Source organism: Ambystoma mexicanum, chromosome 2p, assembly GCF_040938575.1.
Source record: "Ambystoma mexicanum isolate Mex_15411 chromosome 2p, UKY_AmexF1_1, whole genome shotgun sequence".
Classification (NCBI taxonomy): Eukaryota; Metazoa; Chordata; class Amphibia; order Caudata; family Ambystomatidae; genus Ambystoma; species Ambystoma mexicanum.
Window position 1 is genome coordinate 1,092,093,135 of NC_090923.1, and position 20,457 is coordinate 1,092,113,591.

General features: G+C 44.9%; 1 protein-coding gene across 1 annotated transcript in view; it reads left to right on the plus strand.

The window, feature by feature from the left end:
- Window positions 1-20,457, plus strand: part of PPP2R5B (protein phosphatase 2 regulatory subunit B'beta) — a 574,560-nt gene that overhangs the window by 317,309 nt on the left and 236,794 nt on the right. The window contains exon 2 of the mRNA XM_069645079.1: window positions 522-718. Within this exon, the coding sequence (XP_069501180.1) occupies window positions 522-718 (197 nt within the window). The remainder of the gene's footprint in view (window positions 1-521; window positions 719-20,457) is intronic.

Sequence of the window (20,457 nt, forward strand, 5' to 3'; positions counted from 1 at the left end):
AAGTTCATGTTATGATCGTGAGAAAGGCAGACATTCTTCTGGGTAACATATTTACTAAATAAGGGGCCATTAACGATAAATGAAACCATAGTGTAGAGAAAGACCCAGAACAGGAGGCAAAGCCGACAAACTGAACAGACCTGAGAAGAACACAGGCAAGCATAGGCGTCTATAGGACAGTCTGGGAGAGCTATAGCCCCTGGTCTTTTAATTGTAGCCCCGGATAGAAGCTCAAGGGCTACAACCAAAAGGCTAGCTAGCCCTGAGTCCTGACCGTCGCGACATTAGCATAGCCCAGCTCTTTTTCAGACCTAGCAACACCGCTGCAGGTTAGCAATGGAGTAGATAAAAGTGGGTATAGAGACAATTTGGAGTACTAAGTGATGAGAAGGCAGAGCAGGTTGAATGGGCCTGGCGGTCCTCACGTGCCACCAAGTATAAGCTTTAATTTGTATTCAATTTGCTTCCATGTAAGAAGGCTTAAAGGTTCCCCCTCTCTCTGTCTCTTCTCATCTCTACAGATGTTCCTGTGTCAGAGCTGCATGACCTGCTCTGCAAGAAACTGCAGCAGTGCTGTGTGCTCTTTGACTTTCTGGACTGCGTGGCTGACCTGAAGGGCAAAGAGATCAAAAGAGCGGCCCTGAACGAGCTGGTGGAATGCATTGCGACCAACCGAGGGATCCTCATCGAGCCCGTGTACCCCGAGATCATCAAAATGGTGAGCAGAGTGCACACGTCACGTAGAGAGAAGAGGGGCTGCCTTCCATCAGGAGCGCAGGAACGGGACAGAGTACCCAAGGGGGGGGGGTTCTGGTGGACCTCGTTCTGCTCATAACACCCCGAATAACTGCAGTGAATGTAGGAACCTACTTCTGTGAAGGCATCAGCTGCGGGATCCAGCAAATCCTTGGGCCAAAAATGGAAAGCCCAAGAATGCCACCTGTGCTTCTCACAGCCATGCCAAGCTAGGGTGAAACAAAATGTTCTCTAAATGGGAAACATGTGGGTTTTGTTACATTTGCAATATGTTCATACTTCTGGTTCCAGTACTCTCATGGTAACCCAAAGCACTCTCCCTTTCAGTTTCCGTTGATGCAGTGACAATGTAGTAAAGTGCATGGAAGTGGTTGCACATGCTAAAACAGAGACACAGACGTGAAATTCCTGGGACCATTGGGCCTAAGGGAGGGCAGTGAGCATGAAAAATCCACGTGTCCGTCTGCAAAAGGGGGCACTGCAATCTGGGCTTCGGTGGTACAGAACAGAGTAAGTGAGGTAGAGCCGGCAGGAAAGGACTAGAGCCGAGACTAGGGAGTTAAGTACAGATTTAAGGGAAACCATCTTTTGGCACGAGGACAAGGAAGAGCCTTGAGGGTTCAGGACATTTAAGACCTTACCTAAATCACCCTCTTTCAGCACCTAGTTTTTTAGAACCCACAGGTTCCGGATGAGTAGTAATTTTCTTGGTTAGCTAAAAAAACACCAGAACCAGTGATGGGTAGCTTATGCCATAAGTCTGACCCTCACCATAAAACCTATAACCTACCAGGCATTTTAAAATCTGTTTGTCGAAAACCCCAGGAATGATCAAAGTCTCCAAACTGTGCTCTTTCTCAACCCAAATATCTGAGGCGTCAAGGACTGTGTTGTTACATTGTTTATTCACCTTTGATAACCAATGGGCTTGTGCTTCTTCGACCTGACTTGTGTTCCCACTGTGTGTAGCCAGATGACATTTTTCAGTGGTTTAAGGCCAAACAAACCACAAGTGCCATTGCTGTTGCTAACATTGCTGTGGCAGACTGGCTTTCAGGAGAGCCACCCGTGTGCTGACCAGTCAGGATAGCAGCAGTGGCCAGTAACTATGAAGTGTTCCAGTGCACACACCAAGAGTGTCTGGAGGAACATGTCCCAGGTGCGGCAAGGCTTGACATGAGCCCATACCCCACAAATCCAGCAGGTGTGGAGGACCACCTCAGCATCCTGATTAGTGGCAGCAGCTAAAAGCCCTGGGCCAACCAAGAAAGAAATGTAGATGATACTGAAAACCCTATTGATTGTTTGTCCAGCAAGAGGCATAACATCAGTGAACAGTGGGATGGAATGAAGGACCAGTGTCCTCAAGAAATTGCTTCTTTTTTAGTTGTTTTGAAAACCTCATAGTCTTCAATTAATTACATGCCAAGCCCTGTGTTTTAGTAATCCACTTTTTTCTTTTATAATTTTTATTGTGTATTGGTTTCATACAATTCAGCCTTTCACAATTAACAATGACTAATACAAAAATTAAAACAGCACTCTATCATGTGATATAAAATAAGGTATATTATCAAGTTATAAACATATGCCTATTAAAAATTAATCATAGCCAATATATGGATTTTAAAATAAGCAGAATCATGCTAAATAGGAAATAATACTCAGGACATAAATAATTAAGCCATAGTAATCCCCTTAGCATCTTACTTCGCAAGCCCAGAGTTATCTGGTGATTCCACAGCACTGACATGCCACACTCAGAGGTTCACTATTGGGCTGGGAATAAAGACAGCAATTCAAATAGGATGCCATACTGCCATGCGGTTCTAAAAGACAAACAATATCCAAACTCATTAAATTGTTTAGTAATTTGTAGGTATTTTATATCCAGAATTTGAATTTACTTAATACATTTCCTAGAATATCAAATTGTGAGCTTAAACTTTGCATAATGACTATAGTCAAAAATTTGTAATCCAAAAGCTTGCCACTACTGGCACCCTAACGTTTCCGGGAAAATCCTTCTTTAGGTAGAGTGTTAGATTTCAAATAGAGAACATATATATTGGTGTTTTATGTTTGGTAATCATCTCTTTACAATGTAGTACTTCTTGACAGAATAGCCCCTAACACTTGAACAAAATGGAGAGGGAAAAGACCCAATCAATGCGCTAAAAACTAGGCAATTATAGGTTTGGGTTTCACTGTAGATCCTCGTAAAGGTGGGACAATCCCATTATCCCAATACCAAAAAAACAAATATCAAAGTTTACCTAGGTTGCCTACGTGCACTCCCCTGACACCGTGTTCAAGCTGGGGTTGAAAATAATGTATGAAAAATATTTCCACAGAAATAGTTGATTAAACTTTACATTTATATGTAATCAAGCATATTCATATTATATTCAGAGAGTGGAAAAGTATGTCAACAACGAGGTACTAAACTTTTGAAGGACTGGGTTTTTTTTTTGGAAACAGAGGATAGGACCGTGCCCCTTACAACAACTATAAGCTACAAAAAGGTCCTATCACCTCTCACCGCCTACCCTTAGAATTAGGAGAATTACTTGATCAGGTACCTAGAGAACTACCAACCCTGGCCAGCATTCAAATTACAAAAAAAACTATTTTTTTAAAAAAAATATATATATTTATTTTATTACAGCAAAGTCTCTAAAATACATATCTATGACAGTAATATGTAATCTTTTCCCAAAAGGGAGAATAAGGAAAAAAGAAAATGTAACCCTGGAGTAGGTCACAAACAAAGTATGTAATATACATTTACACACCTAAATGCATATTACAAAAACCCACAATTTTTGTGAAGAAAAAAAGGTAATGGTAATCAAAAAGATATGTATATGTGCGTTTACAATAAATACACAAAACAAACTAAATCCGTCAAAGTAACAAACTAAAAAACAACAATCATTCAAAATAACACTTTACAAACCAACAAGACCCCTCCGATCAAGCAACAAAATCCGCCTGGAACTCAAACCATACCATACGAAAAAACTTGGAGGCACCTCCTTCTACCACTTAGCCGCAAAAACCTGGAACAGCATCCCAAAAGAAATAAGAAACACTGAAGATCACCTAAAATTCAGGAAATCACTAAAAACCTGGCTCTCCAACACCACAGACTAAACCAGGAGACCAAAACTGGAAAAGGATGACTAAACCGAAAAGACACGGACATCCCAGACCCGAGAGAGTAACGCCCACGCACTTGGACGGGTGACACCGGCTAGACTGGAACACAGGCGATACGCACGGAGACTGAGTAAACTACCCCAGACAATCCCACCAACACTTTCGCCCACCCCTTAGTTATTTACCGCAAATACCACATGGGTGTGGAATTATCAAGATATTGGCAATCACCCCACTACCTGAGAGGTTGGTGCAATGGCCACAGGAGTATGAATGGAAGATAAGGGGAGCTATGAGAGAGCATGTTAGAGGCGGGAGCTAGAGGAGTAAGGAACATGTATGCCAGTCAGACCCAGATCAGGACAGAGCCGCAACAGGGGAGACCATGCAAGACGAGCGCTTCAATTCAGGACAGAGCCGCTAAATCACTCAAGTGCACATTTCTTGGAGGTTGCTACTCTTTTTTATTTATTTTTGCCACCTCCAGTTTATGTGCCAGAGTCAGTTTTTTTAATGATAAGACACATTTCTTGGAGGTTGGTACTCTTTTTTTTATTTATTTTTGCCACTTCCAGTCTATGTGTCTTATCATTAAAAAAGCTGGCTCTGGCACATAGCCTGGAGGTGGCAAAAATAAATAAAAAAAGAGTACCAACCTCCAAGAAATGTGCACTTCAGTGATTTAGCTTTAGGAAATCAGTGAGAGAGCTCAGGGCTAGGATCTCTACACCCATTTTTTAGGCGGCACATCATCGCCATTCTAGGGATGTGGCACCAGACTATGGGAGTATGAGATAAGAATACACAGGGCCAGAAAGTTAATAGGGATTTAGACCCAGGAATAATTTGTTTAAATATAATAACTATTGTCTGTTTTGTGATATATATGTTGGGGCATAGACAATTAGTGAAAGCCCATTGACCTTTACTGTGAGGAAACTTCAGGACCAGCAGAAGGTCTGTGTTAATTTATTTTTTATTTATTTATGTGTATGGATGCGTGTATACTTGTGTTATGGGTGAGTGTATGATGATGGGTGCTCGTGTGAATGATAGTGGTTGCTGTGTGAATGTGTGTGTGTGTTTGTGTGTTTGTGTTGGTCCGTGGAGCTGATTTTGGGGAATGGGGGGCCGCGGGGAGTGTTGTACAACAAAGGCATTTTAGAAAATGCCTTTGTTGCACTATCCCTTACCCACGTGCCAAAATCAGCTCTCCTGAGGCGCTGATAGTTAGACAGGCATGGTATATTTTTACTGGGCATCTATCATAGATGTCCAGTACAAAATACCATGTTATCCCCCCGGGCCCCCCAATACCTTGCATAAACACATAATCACTTCGATTGTGTATGTGAGTAAGGCGCTGCAAGGCCCAGGGGACAAGGATGATATCTTTTTACTGGACATCTACAATAGATGTCCAGTAAAAAATCCCATGCCTGCCCCCGGGTGCACCCAGCACCAATAGCAAACTGTTTTGCTTTTTACCCAATGTTTTTTAAAAGTATGCTCTAAAATGCAACATTTTAACCCATTATTTAAAAGAATTTCCCAAGGGGGAGAATCCCCCCAGAACTTCCTTGATTTGCTCAGGCTTCCTCGCTATGCTCGGTTGCTGTGGCGAAAAATATTTATGAACCACTTAAAAAATTCACCAGCTGCCACTGCCCCTGGGACTTTGCTGGGAGCAGGGTGGGGTGAGCCCAGGGACTGTTGTGGGAGCAGGATGGGGGAGCCATGGCATAGTGGGTGGGGAGAGCCCAGGGACTGGGCTATGAGTGGGAGGATCGAGCTCAGAGACTGTGATGGGAGCAGCTGGGGGAGCCCAGGCACTATACTGGGAGTAGGGGGAAGTGACGTCACACAATAGTTAATAGCCATTTGGATTTACTGTCCATTTGGCATTTTGGGGGGGCATGGATTGCACACATTTTGCTCAGGGGGGAGGCCAGGCCAAAATGTTTGAAGACCACTGGCCTGCAGTGTCAAGCGCATGAAAATGATACCACAGTGTGTGCAAACCTAAGATTAACATAACTAGCAATTGCTGCACACGCACAACGCTTATTGCTTGTTTGGCAAATAGAGAAGAGAACCAGAGAAGCACTGGCTCTTTTTCCAGTACCTGGTATCTGCACTTTACCCCTCAGGTACTGAAGGAGAAGTAGGAGTGTAAGAATGAATGAGATGAGCATTTACTAAGAGGAGTGGAGAACACTTAGGTTGGTGGCAGTAAAGACCAAGGGAGGGGATTAGGAAACAAAAGTTGTTGGAGAAGGTGAACACTGATGAGGAGTGGAGTGAGGAGAAGATAATGGAGGAGGTGTACACCAAAGTGGAAGGGAGAGAGCAGAGGAGGTTGGAGATGTTTCAAGTCCTGGTAGGAAAAGTACTTGACCCATACCCTCCACATGACTAAAGAAGCTGCATGACACAACCCTCCCTCTTTGGTTGGTAGAGATGCCTGTAAAATGAAATAACAGGCTACAACGAGGCAACTAATGGGAGGAAGAGGATTAGGGTGAGGTTGTGGATGGGGGTACTAGGGAAAGCGGAAATAGGGTATGGGAAGGTCTGATGGATAGGTAGGGGGATTTCTTGGAAAACACTGTAGCAAGAGATACCTTGACCTTTCCTTACCCCATGATAGCACTCTAAAACTCTAGCTCAATAACACACAAGAATAAACAGTCCTCAGAAGGGAGTCTGAGCCTTCAGATTTAGAAAGATCTGTGTGGAAAAATAGCATTGGTTCAATGAAATAACCTAACTGCTAGCTGACAAACACTGGAACCCACAAAGGCTGCATCATTGTTGGCAGAAGGAGTACATTCAAGTCTAGTTAACTGCTAGTGGACAAATGAGCATCGCAAGCACATAGAAGCTCTAGCGTTGTTGGTTGATCACAGGATGCGCCTATTCAAAACCTAAGTAGCGGACACACAGTGAACCACAGAAGGAAATAGCATAGTTATTTTTGGCACAACGCGTTCGCTCTGTTGCTGACAAGACGTTAGCTGCAGAGTCTACACTGGCTGTCCAGATATTTTGCCATTTTTAGATTCCGTTACTTAACAGAATCTCCCCCTCTGTAAATCAGGGTGGTTGGTTTTTATCCAAAAGCGCATCAACTCCAGAGCACATTTATATGTGAGAGAAAAACGAGGTGTTAGGAATACATAGAATTTGCCTCACACACATGCACTCATGTGCACACAAACTGTGCACGCACATACATACACACACACACACACATCTACCTGCACACTCTCCTTTTGTTCAAAACAATTACTTAGCTTAGACCCTGAGACTCAAGGTTTCAACCTCCAGAGGCACGTAACTAACGTTCATAATGGTGACCTCCATAGTGGTTTCCAGAGTCCTTTGCCAGAATCAGAGTCTAGCTGGTAGCTCAAGGAAACTACACTGCAGTGAGATATGGCAGGAAGTGAAGCACCACTTAAAGGAACCAGAGGCAGCTGAGCTTCAGAACTGCTTTGCCTGTTCTGCGTCGACTAAATTACTGATGAAAGGTGCAGCAAGGCAGAGACTTCTCTCTTGGTTTTTCTCTTGGTTTCTTAATGATTGTCTGGTGTGGTATGCTGTTGTGTCCAGCTCCTGTGTAAATGCCTATGTTTTCTTCACTATCCTTGTTCGATAGAGGGCACAGAGTTGCCTAAATAACGCAAAAATCCAGAGAACCGCATGGAGAGCAAAACACTGACTTAAGGTATCATAGGTGAACCGAAGAAAGAACATGAAAAAAGAACAGAAGGGAGAATGCAGAGACAAACCGAAGAAGAAACACGGAGATGAACAAAAGAAAGAACACAGAGATGAACTGAAGGAAGGGCACGAAGACAAACAGAAGAAATAACACTGAGACAAAGGATAAGAAGATGAGACTTGCATATATGGCAAAATAGAGCTATCTCCCCAGAGATAGTCAACTGCACTTACGAACGTCAGCAAGGGTGATGGCAGGTATAGAGACAGCCTCCATGTCTGGGCAAACTCGGGAGCCATCTTGCAGCTGGAGTCAGAGCCCAGGATGACCATGTTGGCAGGCGAGTAACACTGCAGCCACACCTCATCAGGTCAAATTGTCGGCAACGACTAATGGGGAAGGGGGTGGAGCCCGACAATCTAGTCCCACATTAAGGGTCTGGATCGGTAGTGGCAAGGATTGTTGCGAGGCAACAGGAACAACTATAAAAGTGTCAGTCTGGAACGGAGTGTGATTCTCGCTTCCTCTTTTACAGGAGGAGGACGTTCAGAGTGGACACTCCATATCAATGTGGACATATTACGTGACAAAACAGAAGTGTACCAACCATGTAGCCAGGAGAATCTCTCCCTACCCAGCTAGAGGACCGACCATATCTGAGACAAGTAAATGGTGAGGTAACCGCTGACCTCATTGCCCAGACTAGGCCACCTGCCTACCTGTCAGTATGGCAATGGTTGAACATGAAATCAAGACACTCCCTGGCCCAAAATTACAGCTACACATTTATAGAATCCCTGAAGCCAAACCGAACATCGTACAGCAAGAAATAGAAGAGATGCTAAGAATGGATATCATAGAACCGCCAGTCAGTCCATGGTGCTCTTTGATAGTACTAGTTCCAAACCCGGATGGGTCTACAAGGTTTTCTATGGACTTCAGGCAACCAAATAAATTCTTGACATATGAGGCCTACCCCTGGCTGAGAATTGATGACCTCTTAGAGAAACTAGGCCTAGCCACCTACTTTATTACCATCTATCCACTCAAAGGCTATTGGCAGATTCCTTTGAGAAAGGACAGGGAAAAATACCTTTGCAAGCCTCCAAGGCCTCTATCAATTTAAAGTATTGCCTTTAGGTTTACATGGTGCAGCAGCCACATGCCAAAGATTAATGGACACTATTCTACAACCTCATAACGACTACGCCGCTGCCTGCCTATTAATCATCATCATATTCAGCTATAGGTAGGGAGACCACCTAACCTGCCTGTTACTAGTGATAAGAATCCTTGAGAAAGCCGGTTTGAAGATCAATCCAAGGAAAACAGCATTGGCCGCAATCCAGGGGAAATATTTAGGGTATACAGTGTGACAAGGAGTGATTCGACCTCCAGTCGACAAGGTAGAGGCCATTATTTGCATACCCCTGCTGCAAAACAAAAGGGAGATCAGGGCTGTCCTCGGGCTAGTTGGTTACTAGAGGAGGTGCCCTACTACTCTGTAGCTGCCCCACTCACAGACGCTCTAAAGTCAAAAGGTTAAAGGCGATCTTGACCAAGACCAACAGACACAAGAAGCCTCCCTACAGTTTGAAGAGATAATCGCCCGAAATCTGGTTCTACGCTGCCCAAACATTTCAAAGCCATTCTTCCTGCAAACAGATGCCACTGGCTGTGGTCTCGGGGCCGTGCTGTCTTAGGGGAATCCAGAGGATCTACAACCTGTCTGTTTCAGTAGGAGAAAACTCTTTCCACATGAATTACACTTCTCCACCGTGGAGAAGGAATGCCTGGCAATCAAATGAGTCATAGAGTCCTTGCGTTATGACATAGGCGGGACGTTTACTCTATCCACCAACCAAGCTCAGTTGCATTGTTTGGCCATTCACAAGGATACCAATCACTGGATCCTGAGATGGTTCCTGATCCTACAACCGTTTCCTTCCTGACATTACATCGAACCGGGCACCTTCCAAGTTAATGCTGATTACCTCTCTAAGGCATCTCCCCAGCTTGAGCATCACCGGTTTAGTCGGGGATATGAGAGACAGAGGGGACAAAGTTCCCCTAAGAACGCAAAAGCTCCAAAGATCATATCGAGAGCAAAGCTAACGCAAGGTACTGTAAGCAAACTGAAGAAAAAACAGAAGCGAACAGAAGGAAGAACACAGAGCTATCCCCCCAAAGATACTTGCCTTTGTCTGTACTTACCAACATTTGCAAGGTTGATGGCAGGTACAGTGACAGCCAGGGGTGGACTGGGAACTAAAAGAGGCCCTGGAAATAATATTGCTGGGGACCAAAAGAGGCCCTGGAAATAATTTTCAAAGTGGCCCCATATGACACATTTTCAGCAAGCCCAATGTTTTTCCCATGAGAAAATCTGGAAATACCACACAAAAGAGGCGCAGGGTGCAGAGGCCCACCGGGAAATCTCCAGAGTTCCCTATAGGCCAGTCCACCCCTGGTGACAGCCTCTATGACTGGGCAAGTGCAGGAGCCATCCTGCAGCTGGACCAGGACCCTAGGATCACCACAGTGACAGATGAGGGGAGGAATGCTGCAGTCACGGTTCATCATTGCAGAAGGTCGGCAACAGCTAACGGAGAGGGAGGCAGAGTCCAGCCACTCATTAAGGATACAGATCGCTAGCGGCAGTGGTTGGTGTGAGGTAGCAGGAGCTACTATAAAAGAGGAGGATTCTGGAACAGTGTGTGATTCTCGCTTCCTCTTTTACAGGAGGATGATATCCGGAGTGGAGACTCCCTACCATTGTAGGCATATTAGGCGACAAGAGAAGGATGGCAACTTTGGAGCGGGAGAATCTCTCCTTACCGGTCTAGAGGACCAATCATATGCAAAAGAAAGAAACAGTGAAGTAACCACTGAGCTCATAGCCCAAACTAGGGCACCTGAAGTATTGTTAAAGAATACAGAAAAAACTCCTAAGAGTCCCGTCGTCTCTGCCCACAATCCTGTTGCCACTATTTCCATGTGTCCCTTGTCAGGATTCTTACATATTAAGTTAGCCTCCCTTTGCTGATATAGCCTTTCTGGGTCCCTGTTTGATCAGCAGTGTTTGTGGAGATTGCTGACATTCCAGGTGGTGTTTCTCATCCACATGAGTAATAATTTAATTAATTAATTTGGCATTTATATAGCGCTACGAACCCTCAGGTATCTGAGCGCTGCTTATTATTACCCACGGTGTGTGGTGCTCATTTATCGACCTCGGAAGGATGAAAGGCTGAGTTTGGCCCCGCCGGGATTCGAACCTGCGTTAGCAAGCTCTGCACGAATGTCAAAGCGAGCGCTCTACTCGCTGTGCCACTTGACCGGCATAAGAGTATGGTGTTTAAGTTACCTTATATAATACCATCAAGGGTGTCGGTTCATAGATCTTCCATTATTTGCCATATATGTGGAGTTAGAGCTGACAGTACCTGTTACAGCAATTGTGGGTGAGGTGCTTGCTGACTTTTCTTGTAATCATGGGGCGCTTCCAAGTGCGTACCCCACATCCCTTTTCATAAAAAATTGTAATTGTGTCCAGTTCTACTTGCACATCCGGGGTGTAAGTGTGCTTGTATCTTGGTTACTGAGTGTATGCTGTTTGACAATATCTACTGACTGTGCGATCGTGTGCCATTTCCCTTGCCGTATCCACTGCCCTTTGTCTACTCATGACACACGGTGTTGTGGGGGAGATGAGGGGTTACTACCCATGCCATCCTTGGCCCCCACATCATAGAGCGGGTGGTATTGCCTCTTTATCACCCCCACACACCCTCTGTGCAAGACAATGTACATCGTTACAACCCACATTTAATGGAAACTACTCATTGTTTCATAGGGCAGGGAACACAATAAATAACAATAGGTGCTGCTGATAATGTATGCCGCAAGCCTGGCCATGACCAAGATAAAATAAATATTCTGCTTCTCAACACCCTGCCTCCTCTTTCTTCTCCCTCTGTAGCATTGCTTTGGCCACAGGGTGGGTCTGAAGCGCCACCATATGCAGCTAATACGCATCACAAGCATTACCATCTTCCAAGACAACAAAAGGGTTTGCTTCCCTTATCCTCTGTGTGTGACATTGGGCCTCATCACGAGGTTGGAGGTACCCCTGCTGGCTTTACCGGCAAGCCTACCTCCATACCGGCGAAGAAAATCCGGCACCCGCAAATGGGCAATTACTGGGGTATTCTGGTCCCGCCGGACCCGGTAATTGCCCTTTCGCGGGGTGCCGGTGCTGGTATATCCCATTCCCATTGCAATGGGAATGGGGAAGCCTCTAGCACCGGCACCGTTCAAACCGGTGCCGGTGCCACAGGCTTGCTGTGCTCGAGGGTGCCTTTCATTCCGCCATGACAGGCCTGGCGGAATGAAAGGCACCCGCGAGCACAACTCCGAGTTTGCCGATTCGGTAACAACGGTACTGTTACCGGACCGGCAACCTCGTAATGAGGCCCATTGTTTTGGCTCCAAGGGGCCTCATTACGAGTTTGGAGGTAGCCATGCCCTTAGTAAGGGCATGGCTGCCCCCAAACTCGGGGCCGGGTTCCCTGAATGGGGTAATACCGGGCCATTCCGACCTTGGAGGGCCCGGTATTTCCCCATTCAGGGAACCCGGACCCTTCCCATTGGAGCCCCAATAGGGCTCAATGGGAATGGGGAGGATGCAAAAAATGGGCCCGTTAATAACAGGCCCGTTGTTTGCATCCTGGTCTCCTGGTGGGACCCACTAAGGACGCCTGGTTTTACCAGGCGTCCTTACTGTGTCCCGCAAGGAGACCTCGTAATAGGGCGTTAGGGGGTTAACGGCTCCAGCACCTTTACCGGCGCAGTAAACCCCTTACGGCCCACCTCGTAATGAGGCTCCAAGGTGAGTTTAAAGCATCACATAATGCGTCCTAACCAAAAAAGGATCGTTCTTTGCTTTACAAAATGACATCTGAAAGCTGATTCATTACAAAACAAATAAAACCTATTTTGTAAAGTAAATCAAGGACGCTCTGGTGCTGAAAACAGTCTTTCCAAACTGTTGAATTCTTGATAAAAATGAACTGTCCGGTGTAATTTCTTATACAAAATGTTCACTGATGACTGCAGTCTGGCATATAACAAATACAAAAGATCATATGATCAGTGACCATACGTGCACTAGCGTAGTTAAAATGTATCGCTGAAACATTATCCAACACTGTCGGTTTTGTAATTATGAACTGCGTATTTCTAAGGCACAGAATTATGTGACTTATTGCAGTGTTACAGACATGCGCTTCGAACAGCTGGAAGAAATGTTTTCTGCTCCAGTATATCAGTAGATGAAATACCTGCAGTCCAAAATAGCCTGGATTTGATTTATCATGAAGCCATAAAAACCACAAGTCAATAACACAAAAAAGAGCCTTTTTAGGTCTGAGCATTTCTTCTTGTTTTTGATCATCAAGAAATGTGGGCTGCAGTTAGAGTGATTCACAGGAACCCCGACCAGGGGTTCCAGAGAATAGGTAGGAATGAGTGTGTCTCTGACTCTCAACCTGCGCACCGGTTTCTATACAAATTTGACTGCCTTGTAATTAAGAGTTAATCAGTAGCAATTGTAGTTGAAAGAGTATTAATTCTCAATGTGTCAGCTGACGCGTTTCGACCAGCAGTGTTTTTCCTCAGTGCTGATTCACAATCACATAATGAAATAATATACATATACGGGTGTTGTTTTAATAAAATAAAACAAGTGTTTTCAAAAAAGATGAAGAAAAGAAAATGGCACATAGTCATACATGAGTGTGTATGTACCATTCATCACCCATATGACATCAGAATCATCATGCTTCGCCTGTTCCAGAAGCACTTGCTGCTTTGCTGCTTGGACCCTCAGATTTACTCTCGGGTTCTGAACTTCCTGATGAGGTGTTGGGTGTACTTTCTCTAGATCTTGATGGCTCGTCGTATTTAGGTTGCAATGTGTACACTCTGTCTTCTCTATAATCCTTATCATCTTGGAAGAATCTGCGGGACTTTCTAAACTTTATCTCATCTTGATGAGCATATAGGTTGTTGCTAATTCCCAATTCTCTGTTTCTTTTTTGTTCTTCCTCTACCTCTAACCTTTGTTTATTGGTTTATCAATCATGTATTCTTTATTGTCCTGTGGATTTTTCTCTTTTTTTTCAATGCTTTGCTTTGGGACATACTTACCTTTTATATGTTTGTTTTATTGATGATGATGATTCTGATGTCATATGGGTGATGAATGGTAAATACACACTCATGTATGAATATGTGCAATATTTTTATCTTTTTCTATTTTGAAAACACGTTTTATTTTATTTAACAACACCTGTAGATGTATATTATTTCATTATGTGATTGTGAATCATCCCTGAGGAAGACCACTGCTGGTGGAAACACATGTTGGCTGACACATAACGACCACAATGCCAAAAGTTCCAAGAGAGATCATCTATTTCAGCTGTCATTATTTAAAGCAATGTAAGGTCCTTTATATGTTAATGTGATGGGAGCTATTTGAGCTCTGCTGGTAAGTAATGAGATGTGTGTTTATTCTGTGAAACAGCACTACATTGTGAAGAAGTGGGCTTGCATACACAACACGCCAATATATTATTAGTATTGGCCATTCGGTGGTGCAAAAGCCCCACCTATAAGCAATACCTATTGCATTGTCGTTCAGCTCGGAGGGAGATGGAGTTTGAGGAGGGACTAACAGTGAGTAGGTGCGGTTTGGTTATTTACCCAACTTTGAATGTCCATCACCATGATAATCTCTATGGTTGTTCCCACCTAATCCCTGCCCAAAACACATCCTCCTAGGATCACTCTAAGCTAGCTTCAGCAAGCAGTAACACCAAACTGTGTGCTGGAAGTGCATTCCAGTGTTATTTCAAAGCAGTTTCCAGAGGGTTAATTTCTTAATTGGAGTGGTAAATGCTCTACTGGTGTAATCAAAAAGTCTTAACCAAGAGTGCCTTCAGCCACTTGATTTATAAGCAGTATGCGTGTCCTTTACTAAAGTCCTGTTAAAACACACGCATTGGCAAAGCCAACAATTTTGGCTGGCGCATAGGCATTTACCAGGCACTGTTATTATATGAGCAGGTACTCGCACCATTTTGTTTTGGACATTAGTGGGAAGTTAGTACTGTTATGGCAGTTCCTTTGAAATGCCTACCCTACATCAATACCAAAGCCAAAACTGTTGGCATTGCTAATGCGTGTTTGTTTTATATTCCACGGCTCATGTGAACACATGTTTTCCTGAGTATTTACAATAGTCATTGTGTAACATTTAAACCTACAATTAGATAATATTCCAGGAAAGGAGTGAAATAAATTTAAAATCTGGAAATGAAATACCTGGCAATTATTGAACAACACAATGTGTTTGTACATTGTGTGTCTTTTCCGTGCAGAACCATAAATCAGTCTGTTGCCCTTTTTGAATTGCTGCTGTAGCACCAGAGATTGTGTTCCAGCAACATATTGCATTTTTGAGTGTAGCAGCAGGAGACGTTTTCTGTTCTGTCACAGGTTTCCCCTTTTCTCATCTGTTTTCTCTGTTTTGCTGAGTCCTTTGTCGGGGTTTTCTTTCGAGCAGTTCGGGTCTTGTACAAGCCTGCTCGGCTGTCTTCGGATTCCAGGATTCATTCAGCTTCTTCGTCCGGGATCTAGGAAACTCCAGGAAGCTTGGAATGGAGGCAGCACACGGATGCGGTCTGCGCGGAACGTGGAAGAGACGGGATCAAGGAAGGTAGTAGGAAAGGAGAAGGAGGAAGGTCCGGGAACCAGGAAGCAACAGAGTTCAGGAGAACAAACTACGGAGCACGTCAGGCCACAGCTATCGGTAGCGTTGAGACGGGTGGAACCGCAGGGGAGTGGCTAATTTATAGAACGTGCTGAATAGGACGTAAAGGTCGATAGACCGCGTTCCGTGTATACGGCCATGTTGGGTGTACTACAGCGAGTAACCCCCGACGTGCCAGGGACCAGGAAGACCAGAAGGGGCGTGATCGATGGATCATGACAGCATGCCCCCTTCTAAAACCCGTTCCACCGGGTTTACCTGGATGTATTCGGTGGAACCTTCTGAGCAATCTGGGGGAGTTTAAATTCGAGACTGGTTCCCAGGTTCGTTCACTGGGTGGATAGCCCTTCCATTCCACCAGGCATTGAAGTCGGCCTCGTCTATATCGGGAGTCACAAATACAGAAACTTCATATTCCAGCTGGTCATCGACAATCACAGGACTAGGTCTAAGAGTAGTCCGGGTAGTTTGGATGAATGGCTTCAACAGAGATTTGTGAAAAACTGCATGTATCTTCTTCCAGGAGTCCGGAAGTTGGAGTCGAAAGGCCACAGGATTAATGATTTCTTTTATAGAGAAGGGCCCATAATACCGGGGAGCCAACTTATTCGGTCTGAGATGTCGGGGCAGAAGTTTCGAGGATAGCCATACTTTATCCCCAATAGAGTAAGAAGGTCCTGGTCTTCTCTTTGAATCTGCATAGTGCTTGGTTTGGATTCACGCACTTTCAAGATGTTCCTTGGCGTCTTTCTGTACATTGATGAGTGTTTCGATCCAGGAATCGACAGTTGGAACAGGTGTTTGGTGTGGAAGAACAGAAGGTAAGACCGAAGGGTGGAATCCTTGGCTGCAGAAAAAGGGGCTAGTCTTAACAGCCGAATGATCCGAATTATTGTAGGCGAATTCGGCCACTGGAATTAAAAGTGACCAATCATCCTGGACTTTGGTAGAGAAGCAACGAAGATATTGTTCAAGGGTTTGATTCACTCGTTCTGTGATACCATTGGTTTGGGGATGATATCCCGAGGAAAGAGCTCGTTGGATCCCTAATATCCTGCAAAGGTGTTTCCAAAACTGAGAGATATACTGTGGTCCTCTGTCCGATATGATCTTGGAAGGAAGTCCATGCAGTCGGAAGATGTGTTCCAGGAAAATACCAGCAAGTTCTGATGAGGATGGTAATTTATACAGAGGAGTAAAGTGAGCCATATGAGTGAATAGGTCAATGGTGACCATGATATTGGTATAACCTCTGGAAGGCGGCAATTCCACAATGAAGTCTGTAGCTATGATTTCCCAAGGTCTTGTTGGTGGAGTTGGCTGTAATAAAAGACCTGCTAGTTTCTAGGTATCATGTTTGTTCTGATTACAGACGGAACAAGATTGAATGCACAGTTGTACGTCTGTCTTCATCTTGAGCCACCAAAATTGTCTTTGTATTAGACGGAGGGTGTTGGAAATACCACGATGACCGGAGTGAAGAGTATCATGGCAGAGATTTATTATCCTTTGTTGTAGTTTCTTTATGGGGATGACCAGGTTATTATCCTTGAACAAGTATCCGTCCTTGATTCTTAAGTCCCATTGATTCTTCTCTGAAAGTCCTTTCCAAAGTTCCGAAGTCTGAGTTTGCACGCAAATCTCTTCCAGGAGGTTGTTTGCTTGAGCTACAAATATGGTATGAGGAAACATCTTGGGATACGTCCGATCCTCCGGAGGTTCATAGTCTGGACAACGAGAAAGTTCATCAGCTATCACATTTTGGGTTCCAGGGACATGGTGAATCTGAAACTGATATTGGGCAAAAAAGAAGGCCCACCGAGCTTGGCGACTATTCCTACATTCCAGGGCTTGCAATACTTGTAGGTTTCGATGATCCGTGCGGACATGGACCGGAAATTTGGCTCCTAGAAGTAAATGACGCCACTCTGTGAAGGCTTGACGGATGGCTAGCAGCTCTTTCTCTAGGACGGAGTAATGGGTTTCACTGGGAGTTAGTGTCTGAGAAAGGTAGACGATGGGATGTTCCAAGCTATTCTCGAATTGCTGTTTTAGAACGGCTCCAATGGCGTAATTGGAGGCATCTGTCTCCACTATGAATGGTCGATTAACATCAGGCTGAGCAAGAATGGGAGCTTGTGTAAATTCAGACTTTAACTGTTGGAAGGCTTTCTCTTGGGCCATGGTCCAATGAAAGGGAACATCTTTTTTCAATAAGGCAATTATTGGTTGGACAATCTCGGAAAAGGAAGGTATGAATTTCCTATAAAAATTAGCGAAGCCCAGGAAGGATTGTATTTGTTTCACTGAGGCGGGGCTAGGCCAGGATAAAATAGCCTTGACCTTGGACTGATCCATACCGATACCATCGGGAGTAAGGACAAACCCTAGGTAGTGAACAGTAGATGTATGGAAGATGCATTTCTCGGGCTTCACCAGGAGTTTATTTTCGCGTAATCGTTGTAAAACTGCTTTCAAATGTTCTTCGTGCTTGAGAGGGTCCTTCGAAAATATTAGAATGTCATCCAGATAGACAATCACAAAAAGGAAGAGCATGTCTGAACACTCGATCCATGAAACGTTGGTAAACCGCTGGGCCATTAGCAAGTCCAAAGGGCATGACTAAGTATTCAAAATGCCCAAAGGGTGTTCTAAAGGCTGTCTTCCACTCGTCATCTGCCCTGATACGAATCAAATGATAGGCGCACCTGAGATCCAGCTTGGTGAACACAACTGCGCCTCTTACTGCCTCCAGGATGTCTGAGATCAGGGGCAACGGATAGCGGTCCGTGAGAGTACATTGATTTAGACCTCGATAATCCAGACACGGTCTGAGTTCTTTAGTGTCTTTTTTTAGGAACAAAGAACAGGGAGGCCCCTGATGGAGATTTAGATGGTCGTATGGTGCCATTTGCGAGATTAGTATCCAGGTATTCACGAAGGGCTTTCTTTTCAGGTTCTGATAGGATGAACATCCTTCCAAACGGAATCACTGCGGAAGGTTCCATCTCTATAGCACAATCTTCAGGTCTGTGGGGAGGTAAGGCCTGAACAATGGCGGAGGAGAAAACTTCGGAATATTCCTGGTAAGCCTCTGGGACCCGGATGATGTTTGAAACTGAGATTGTGTTCTGATGAGTTGTAGGAAACTCCTTAGATGCTGTAGAATCAAGGTCTGGATGTAAGCAGTGGGACATACAAAACTCAGACCCCAGGAACAAGGATCCCGCTGCCCAATTGATATAGGGGTTGTGTCTTTGAAGCTAGGGCATTCCCAAAACCATGGGTAATGGGCGGACTTGATGATGTCAAATGTTATCCTTTCTCAATGTTGATTTATAGCAAGCTCAATCTCCTTGGTCTGCAGGGTTACAGGTCCGGAAGAAAGGGGTCTTCCATCAATTGCTTCCACAGGTTGCATGATAGTCCGGGATTCGTAAGGAATATGGTGTTTTAAGACCCATTCATGATCTATGAATACCCCCATAGCTCCACAGACAACCAGTGCCAGGATGGGGTATATTTCTTTCTTGGATGTTGTCACGAAGGCCTGTAAGATTACCAAGGAATTTTGTCCAGGAGCGTTCAAGGATGGAATAGAGGTGGAGCAGACATCTCTCTTCCGAACCTGCGCTCCGTTTAGGATCGGGAGCTGGCGTTTCCCGAGCGCCGTGGGGGGGGGCAATCGGACATTCTCTTACTAAATGTTTGTCGGATGCACAATACATACATAATCCAGTATGAATCCTTTGCATCCTCTCTTGTGGTGTAATGGGTCCACGGAAGGCCCCTAATTGCATAGGTTCAGGCTAATTGCTTGGAGTAGAAATGCCTTCTGAGCTCGAAATGCCTTTTCTGGATTGGTAACTTGGTTTTCTTCTTTTCTGCCTTTCTCTCCTAAATGCGAAAGTCAATCTGTAGAGTGAGATCCATTAGGGCTTGAAAGGAACCCGGGCGTGCCACTCTGGCTAGTTCGTCCTTGACCTCTTCGTTTAGCCCTCTTCGAAATAAAGTCAAACAAGCTTCAGAGGACCAATCCGCTTCCTTAGCCAGCTGTTTGAAGCGTGTGACATACGTGAGTAAGTCCTGGGTACCCTGATGAAAGTCGAGTAGACGTTCCTGGGCACTGTAAACTTGTTCCGGGCGTTCGAATATTGTCTTGAGGGCCTCTATAAAGCCGTCGTAGTCATCCAGGAGAGCATCACCAGAGTTAACCAATGGGGTGTCCCAGGTCAAGGCATTCCCGGAAAGGTGCGAGATTATAAAGCCCACTTTAGCCCTGGGCGTAGAAAAATAATAAGGCTTAAATGTAAAGTGGACCAAACAAGAATCTAGGAATTCACAAAGGCTCTTTGCTGAACCGTCGAACTTATCAACGACGCCGCCTAGAATTACACTCTCCTTCGTGGCGGAATCACGGGATAACACCAATTGTTTTAACGCAGCGTTTTTCGCCTTTAAGTTTTGCACTTCGGTCGTCAGCTCTTGCATGCCACGCATAAGATCCTGGACGGCCGCTTCCATGTCTGTATCGAGATCGGTCAGGTGGTGTCTCAATCTGTCACAGGTTTCCCCTTTTCTCACCTGTTTTCTCTGTTTTGCGGAGTCCTTTATCAGGGTTTTCTTTCGAACAGTTCGGGTCTTGTACAAGCCCGCTCGGCCGTCTTCGGATTCCAGGATTCGTTCTGCTTCTTCGTCCGGGATCTAGGAAACTCCAGGAAGCTTGGAATGGAGGCAGCACACGGAGGCGGTCTGCGTGGAATGTGGAAGAGACAGGATCAAGGAAGGCAGTAGGAAAGGAGAAGGAGGAAGGTCCGGGAACCAGGAAGCAACATAGTTCAGGAGAACAAACTACGGAGAACGTCAGGCCACAGCAATCGGTAGCGTTGAGACGCGCGGAACCGCAGGCGAGTGGCTAATTTATAGAACGTGCTGAATAGGACGTAAAGGTCGATAGACCGCATTCCGTGTATAC